Genomic DNA, 9343 nt, shown 5'->3' with positions numbered 1-9343 from the left:
CTTTTTTCTTCTTTTTTTTTTTGTAGAACAACAATCAACAAAGAGGAAGAAGAAAGGCATCTGTGCATTCTTCCGCCGAACATGGAGGGCTGTTAAGCGTGCTGCCCTCTGTTGCCAAAGGGGCAACAAAGTGGCTCCAGATCCATTTGCCATTGACCCAGTGGCTCAATGGGATATGTCAGATCTGCTGCCAGTTTTATTCAGCCTTGGTTGGCTGACACTTAATGCTGAGCCAACATATCTGGAGCCATCACCTGTCCCAGGTCCATCCAAACTGAATAATGAGCCAATGCCTGCCCCACATCAATCTAGTTATGAGCCACCTGTTGGTAAGTCTACTGTCATTATTAATCTACTGTCACTACTTTTATTCTAGTTGTATTTTTACTAGTGCTGTCAAGAGATTATTCGCATCCAAAAATATGACATAAAACATGACATACAATTAATAAGGATAGAAAATATTTGCCTCTATAAAGGTAAAAAAATGCACCTGTAAATCAATTTAAGGGGGCAAATATTGTCCTTTAATAGAACAGGTGTGACTGCGGTCTAAATGGAAGAGAGGGGGTACGCAGAAGAATGTTAAGTGCCCCAGGGGGTACGCCGCTTTAAAAAGTTTGAGAACCACTGAGTTAGACAATAAAATATTTTTGACTCAAATCAGAATATCATTCCCACCTAATTATTTGAAGTACGGTAATGAGTATAAATGATGAGATCTACCCACTTAGCCTATTTTGTATTGACAACCATATACAATTTAAAACTCTATACATACTATACTTTCAAGAATAGTTTGTATTTGTGTTGCATTTTTCTAGGTAGTTTCTTATAACTCTTGCAATCTTATTTCAAGAACAAAACAAAGTCTCTTAATGTTACAATTTTAGGATTGGTTTATACAAACATAATAAGGCAGACTAGTTTCTATACTGTAATAAATGTTATGTCAATTAGCACTGCATTATTCATACACTATATTTATTACCTGAAATTTTTTGTTCTTTTTTTTTGCTACAGCCATAGCTGGATGCCTTTGTCCATATTAGGGATTTCCTGCACGTCATAAGTTATTATATATTACTTCTACTAGGCCGTTTTGGACTTTCTGCGCCAGAGTGCCCTCCGACTTCGAGTATGAATGAAACATGCACTGCATGTTCACATGGTCTCGTTTTGGATATGAATAAATCGTCCGGTCATACATAGACATCTTGTTTGTTCGCCCATGTGCACACACATCCAAAGCATGTGCGCAGAAAAAGTGATTTAAAATGCATCTGATTGATAGATAAATCATGGTTGATCTATCAGCCAGATGCACGTAAAAATGCATGCGCTCTTATTTCAATGTTGTTGTTAATGTTGAGGTTATTTTAGCTTCGTACATTTAGTTTAACTGCACTGTTAAAGAGGGAGATTTTTACCATTCAACTGAACTGTGTACATGTATTTTAGACACATTGTTCTTGCTCCGTCCATGCAATAATTCTATCAACCGAGTTTTCTATTTACATACTGCTCTGTGCTCTGGTAATATCAACGGTATGACCCATTTCAGGAGCTGACAAAATTATGATTTAAAATCAGAGCATAGCTCACATTCACTAAAATATTGAAACGCTATGCTGATTCAAAATGACAACGCCATTGATTGACAGTCAAAGCAAAGTGGCAAGTGTGGGTTGAATGGCCCGCCCCCCAGCTGAACTGGAAGTTTTGATTGTTTTTTTTACCCGAGTCAGACCTGTCTGTTATTGGCTGAATCGCAGGGCTCCACCCCAGCAGTTTGAAATGTGCCCGTCAAATGCCGGCTCACTCTGTTTCTGCATTGGCGCCTCCTTTGTCTATTTTTTTTATTTATTTATTATTATTTAATTATTTTGGTGAAAAATAAATGTAGCAAAGTTAATACTTTAGTTTTATTTTACTCAAGTAAAAGTAAAAGTAAAAGTACCACAATTTAATTATAAATGTAAAAATGTACTCAAGTACTGTAACGAATGTATTTGTAATTAATCACTTTCCACCTCTGCCTGACGGTTTTTAATGACTGAAATATGGCGGCGGGTGCTGTATATGGATCGCATGTGCCCAAAACTTGCAGTTTGTCTTCATATCTTATTTTTTCTTCTTTCGACAGGTAATCCAAATATTCGTAGCTTGAAACAGAAGGAAATCTGACTGGCTTGTGCTGCGTCTCTACGGAGATCCCAGTGTAAGCCACCATGTTAGCCCACTGTTTTGCCCGCCAGGGTACCGCACAGGTCACGTGACTGAAAACTATCAATTAGCATAGACGCAGCCCTGAGTGAAAAGCAGCAGTCCACCATTACTGTTTTCTTGCTGTAACGTTAGCTGCTGGAGATATACAATGGCTGCATCCGAAAACTCTAAAATTCCAAGCATTCCAGCATTCCAGCATTCCAAGGCAGGAAGGCATCAAGGCACGTCCGAATCCAAATTCTGCTTTACTTCCTGTCTCCGGAGGTATTTTGAAGGCAGCATAGATGTATCCTTCGTTGCCTTTGATATCCCACAATCCTGTGCATTCCATTCCATGACGGGTTGAGCTAAAAAATAAAGAGGGCATCTGAAAGTTGCGTTTGGTGGTCAGTTTGTGTGTAAATGTATATTTCTGACTAACTTTTTGCACTTTTGATGTTATTTCTAGCGAGAAATCAGTATTACAGTCATTAAATATTCGTTTAGTTATCACAAAAACTCATTCTATTTTGTTGTAGATCATTAAACCGTTACGCTGCCTCAGAAGCCTGTCCGAAATCAGTTTCATGAGGTGCCTTCGTGCAAAAACGCTGCCTGCAAAGTCATTGCCTCATACACCAGCGAGGTTTTCGGATGTAGCCAATGTCACCGCTAAAGAGGCTTTACAAGTGTTGTGTTTTGGGATGCACCAACGAACATAGGAGTCTCCATAGACTCCCTCCATATGAGCTGCTGAGGACACTGTGTTTAAATTGCATTTTCGAAGGAAATATCCTGAAAAAAAATGGGTAAAGTCCCCTATTAGGGATCAATACCATCGCTTCGTGCATGAACGTCAGCTCCAGATATAGTATCACACGTTTGTTTTCCAAATTGCCTTTCTGAAAGAGCTTCTTGGCACTCTGTAATGCTAATGTTACTAAAGCTATGCCTGTTTTCATTGATGCTGCCTTCATGTGCTCCCAGAATGTTCATAAATAGGAATGTGGTGTTTAAAAATTGCATATGAAAGCAATGTGAAGTCAACCGTTTTAATTTGTCGAGCTCATAATCACAAGTGGGACTTAAAAGTTTGTGATAGCACGCTAAGTCACAATGAGACCAGCTGTCGTTTTATTTTATTTTTTTTCATTGTGCTGTGCTCCTCATCTGTGTAATTCATAAACAATCATTTATTATGCACAGTACAATCAGATTTCTGACTTTTAAACAGAGTATGTTTTCTGTAAAGATAACAGGCTTGTACCAAAAGTGTAGGGATGCACGATATTATCGGACCGATATCAGAATCAGCCGATAATGGCTTTAAATACATATCGGCATCGACCAGATATGAGCAATTATGCCAATATGTCTTGCAGATAAGAGGAATACATTAACTCACATGTGCTCAGGGTGTGCTAGCGATTAGATCACGTCAGCAGTCTGACTCATTTTTGAAGCAAAGTTTTGCCTGAATGGTGATTAGATTCACTACTTTGGATCGCTGCATTTAATCTGTAAAAGCACATACAGAATGATGCATTCGGTGTGTAATATAGTATAGAGTAATAGCACGTGCAGCGGCAGCAGTGGCAGCCTCCCCCGGGTCCTAATGTTCGTTCGGTAAGGAGTTTTAATTCCGTAGGGGACGCTGTTGACCTACTTTTAATACAACGAAAGTAAAATACACAAATAACATTTAGACTGTGTTTCTGATTAAATAAAGCAGTAGGCTAATTGATGTCATAAAATCATGATGATAAAAAATGTTTTGATTTAAAGGTCAGAAGAAATTTTTTTCCGAATTTTTACAACTCTTTTGCTTTAGACCAGGGGTGGGCAAACTTGGCCCTTCCAGGTCACTTTACTTCAGAGTTTAGCTCCAACCATAATCAAACACACCTGAACCAGTTAATCATTGTCTTCAAGACTACTATAAGGCTACAGGCAGGTGAGTTTTTAAAATAATTTGCTTATAATTTCCACACAGGAGAGATTTGGTGTTGTTTCCAAACAAAAGGAAATATATCGGCATTGGCTATCGGCCAAAAAGAGATGAAAAATATCGGCAAAAATCCAATATTGTGCATCCCTACAATAGCGGAATGTTTATTTGCAAAATCCAGCACCTGTGTTGCTGGAGCTTGAGCTCTTAAAGCTCCGCCCTCTTCTGAAAACGGCCAGGAGCACCAGCTCATTTGCATTTAAAGGGACACACAAAAACGGTGCATTTTGACTCATACCTTAAAAGTGGCAATTCTAACAAGCTATAAAACATGATCTGTGGGGTATTTTGAGCAGAAACTTAACATACACACTCTGGGGACATCAGAGACTTATTTTACATCTTGTAAAAAGGAGCATAATAAAGGTAAATAAAGGTCCCCTTTAAGTGAAGTAAACTTCTAGGACAAGGATTAAGAACCGCTGATATACTGTAACTCAATATAATGATATAATAGAAGGATATAATTATATATGAAATAACTCAAAGTCAAATGAAAGATACTCTGAATTTGGAAGTGGTTCTGATGCTCTTGATGAAAGAACCTCCCATATGTTATATCATTATAATATGTGGCTAGATAAACCAAATGAAACTATCCTGATTTGGGAATTTACAGACTCCCGTGAGACCTTGTTGGATCTCCATAGGCACAAAGTCACCTGGAACAAAAGCTAGCACAGAAGTGCAAAAGTGCAGACCATACCATGGTGATATACATACTAACAATGTTCTGATTAAAACAGAGACCTTGAAGTTAAAGCTCTTTGGCTTTGGATATGGTAAGCTAGTCGGTGGTAAATTTTCCTTTCGAAAACATTTACATGTATACATTTGGCAGGCACTCCAAAGCAAGGCTTTCGAGATATACATTTTGACAGCACAGTGTACACTGGAGTTATGATACCTGAATGATGGGAGATTGATCTTCATCAATAGGCCTCAGAAAAATGTAGTGTAAAATTTAAATGTTCTTAAAATGAGAACAATTAACAAGTCATCTTCTGAGATTAAATATTAGATCATAAACTGTGTTCCCCTGAATTATTATTTAATCTTTCAGCAATTTTTTTTTTTTTTTTTTTGCTCCTTGAGTGATTCGTCTAAGTGAATCACTTAAATGTTAAACACAGTCATTGTTAGGTTAGAAAGAAACTAATGAAATACAGTAGTAAAGAAACGCATATCCGTAGTGCCAAACTTTAATCTAAAAAAGTGATTTCAAGTATCAGTATGACTTTAAACACACACTTGACACAAAAGAAAAGAAAAGCATTTGGAAGAAATGGAAATGCTTCAAACAGGACATTCAATAAATCCAGTGTACACTTCATCATTGCTTAACCCTGTAATAATAACCTGTGTAATAATAATACAATTAATTTAAATATATTACTGACTGTTAACGTATCACACAAGAAAACATGACTTAAAAAACAGGAACATGCAAGGAAATTGACATGGTATATATATACAACTCTGTATCAGACAAATGGTACCAGATTTACTGAGGGTTAAGAAGTAATCAGTTTTGTTTTACACATGATTAGCACAGTTAACCAAATTCAAAATAAAAAAATAAAGAATAATTTAAAAAAATTAAATGCTTTCAAATGCATACAGTTAAAACTCTTTATACAGATTCTACTAAACAAGAAATAAACTATTATATGAGATGGTTTCCAAATTAATTTAAAAGTTAAATCTCTAACACTAAATCACCTCTCATATCTCTGCTCCAAATGGTTTAATCTGAGGGGGAGTCTGATTTATTTTCCTGTTCAATTAATTTTACATTATTTTTTATAGAACATGAAGTGAAACACAGAAGTCTGAAGACCATGAGATGATAAAAAACATTTTACATGTCTTCTCTGGGGGTCCTGGAAATGTTCTGGGAGGTAGTGGGGGATTCAGTTTCAAAAACATCGTCTTCCATTCCTTCTTCAATTGGCTTCATAGTCGTGGATGCTTTTGTCAGAGGATTTTTCTCTGGAGGAAACAAACAAACAAACAAACAAAAAAAAACGAATCGTCAAAGTCTGAAATAATGTTTTTTAATAATGTCTTTCACAATAACAGTATGTAGTTACACATTAAGATTTAGGTATAATGTTTTATAAAGTCATATATGGAGACAACATTTTCTATCATTCTCTTAACATTAATAACTGTTTCAACAGTACTGTTGATAATGTAAATAAAATCACACAAACAATAAAAAATTACAACTTTGTTATACACTCTGTGCATGTTATATAAAATTAGCAGTATCCAAAATGTGTGGGCTGGAAATCAGTTTTTGAGTCTTGTGTCTGAAGGATCGGTCACGCTACACTTTTTGTTCCATTCATTCCCATTAATATGCATGCTGGAAACTCAAGATCATGCGAATTTCACTGCATTACAAAGTTCGAATTTTGCATTCTGAATTAATTCGAAGTGAAGACATCGAATCAGGTGCGTCACTTCAAAGCTGCAGGTTTGCAGCACTGCAGGTAAGTGGAGTACATTTTTTACATGTATTATTATTTCTCATATGCTGAATTTCTTTAAAAAAAAGATACAACAGAGACTGGCAATGTCATATTATGGCTGTTGTAGTATTCAAGAAATGTTGCATGTCCAAAGTCTAATGTGACCGCAGTATATAAGAAGTGAAAGAAGTGCTTTTATTGTGACGTTGATTAATATCCGACGTGCATTAGTCTGTAGTACTTTAGTGTGCATACCCCTTTAAAAATCTGCAAGATGTTTAAATCCTGCTGTATCATAATTGATACACAATTTCTAAGGCCTCTAAATTATCAACATGATCAAATCTTTGCTGAAAAACGTTCTGGTTACGAATGTAACCTTGGTTCCCTGAGAAGGGGAATGAGACACTGGTAATGAGACATATGGTAATTGAAATAGTCTGAAGCATGTGTACTACACGCCAATCTCGATTGGCCACCACCTGATGGTAATTGTCCCAATCGCATCTACTGATTATAAAACATGTCTTCAGCTGTGCATTAGTCTGTAGTACTTTAGTGTGCATACCCCTTTAAAAATCTGCAAGATGTTTAAATCCTGCTGTATCATAATTGATACACAATTTCTAAGGCCTCTAAATTATCAACATGATCAAATCTTTGCTGAAAAACGTTCTGGTTACGAATGTAACCTTGGTTCCCTGAGAAGGGGAATGAGACACTGGTAATGAGACATATGGTAATTGAAATAGTCTGAAGCATGTGTACTACACGCCAATCTCGACTGGCCACCACCTGATGGTAATTGTCCCAATCGCATCTGCTGATTATAAAACATGTCTTCAGCTTCTTTTTTTTAAGATTTATTTTTTTTTTTGCCTTTATTATGATAGGACAGTGTAGAGCAGACAGGAAGCAAATTGGGAGAGAGAGTGGGGCGGGATCGGTTAAGGCCCTTGAGCTGGGATTCGAACTTGGGACTCCCCGTAGAACAAGGCTATTGGTTCCGACTATGTCTTAAGCTTTGTTGTCTGAAGGAAGACGAGTAGGCATACCCAAGGTATGGTAACATGACGCAGTGTTTCGTTCCACTTCTCAGGGAACATTCACACTCGTAACCCAAGATGTTCCCTTCCGAAGTAATTGTATCAATCATCAACCGTAATTGATTTTTTCGGGAACGAAAACCCACTGTGCCATACCTATCACCGCCTTCCATGTATGCCCATGACAAAGAGTGTGAGCGTGACACTTCTGAGTCTATGGACCACCGTCTCAACAGTGGTGCGGAAGAGTCAAGCAGGTGAAACCAGGGCATCAAGGAGAAAAGGGGTTCCTCAATGACTTGTAGAGCTCGCCATGCAGCTCAGGGAGGAACGGAAGGCTCAGAGGAGGCAGATGAGTCAACCAAGTTCAATGCTTTGTTAAATCATATGTTCGAAGCATTCGAAATTTAAAGAGCAGTGGTACTGCCTTGAAATCCTACTTATATCTATAACAATAAATTAAATTGAATTTCAAAAAAGTTTATAAACTTAGTAGACAAAAGGGGTATACAAACCGCAACTGTATGTATATAGAAGGTGATGTACAGTTAACTGGCAAAAACCCAACAGATTGATCTGGACCCTGTTGCAAAGCAAAACAGCTAACTGTCCATTCTTCCATTATTAATATGTGGCTATTTGTCGAATAAAATATTTAAAAATGAAAAATGCATATGAAGTATTGATTTTATTTAAAAACAAAAAAGAGAGTGCAGAGTGATACGAAAGATATTAAACTATATACACTGATCAGCCACAACATTAAAAAACACTGATAGTAGTAAATAATACTGATTATATCTTTACAATGGCACCTGTTGGGGGATGGGATATATTAGGCAGCAAGTGAACTATCAGTTCTTGAATTTCACATGAAGCAGGAAAAACATTCACCTTGTGTTTTGAGTTTGCGCTCCGTCAAATTAATTATTTATCGTCAAATTTTTTATCTTAAAATCAATTTTATACACCATAATTTTAATTTCTATAACGTGTGAATATATCCCCTATCGTATTCTACAACAAAAACAATCAGAGCGCCTTGTTATCACTAGTTTTATTTTGATTTCCCGAGTCCGCTATTAGCTTATAGCCCGTTAGCATCGCCAGCGTGTTTGCCGCTATCTCGCTTACATTGCTAATTCTCTATTCACACACATTACCATTGTTTTACTCACTGTTACTTGCTTTAATGGTGGATGTGTGTCTACCTTTGAGTGCAGGTGAGGACACATTCATAGCTCGAGCTGGAGGCCGTGGAGAAGCAGACCCAGCTGAGAGAGAAACATCTCGAGCTGACGCTCACAAGTCTGGGGTAAGTATACAGCGCGCTGCTAACTCTCCCACCACCTCTACTCCGTGTGTTTCTCTGCACAGGTCCCGTGCACCCAGGATGCGATCTTCCCAGATGTCCTTCACTCCGGTGTTGGGACACCACAGACCCTGGGTGCACCCGCGGCGGAAGATGCGAGCCAAGCCCCAGGCGACGACCTCTCCCCCTCCGCCGCCTGCAGTCTTCGAGATCTCCACTCGGAACCGCTCCGCGAGACGAAACGCGATGCTGTGATCGTTGGAGACTCCAACGTTCGGCACGTCCGTGCTAC

The 9343-nt window shown here is 37.9% G+C and overlaps 1 protein-coding gene across 1 annotated transcript in view; it reads right to left on the bottom strand.

Annotated features, from left to right (window-relative positions):
• Positions 1–4642: 4642 nt before the first annotated feature.
• LOC107661028 (blood vessel epicardial substance-like) overlaps positions 4643–9343 on the bottom strand; it is an 18332-nt gene continuing 13631 nt past the window's right edge. The window contains exon 8 of the mRNA XM_016450475.1: positions 4643–6208. Within this exon, the coding sequence (XP_016305961.1) occupies positions 6078–6208 (131 nt within the window). The 3' untranslated portion in view covers positions 4643–6077. The remainder of the gene's footprint in view (positions 6209–9343) is intronic.

Source organism: Sinocyclocheilus anshuiensis, unplaced genomic scaffold (genome assembly GCF_001515605.1).
Source record: "Sinocyclocheilus anshuiensis isolate Anshui unplaced genomic scaffold, SAMN03320099.WGS_v1.1 scaffold1036, whole genome shotgun sequence".
NCBI classification, from domain to species: Eukaryota; Metazoa; Chordata; class Actinopteri; order Cypriniformes; family Cyprinidae; genus Sinocyclocheilus; species Sinocyclocheilus anshuiensis.
This window is presented reverse-complemented; position numbering and strand designations above follow the sequence as displayed.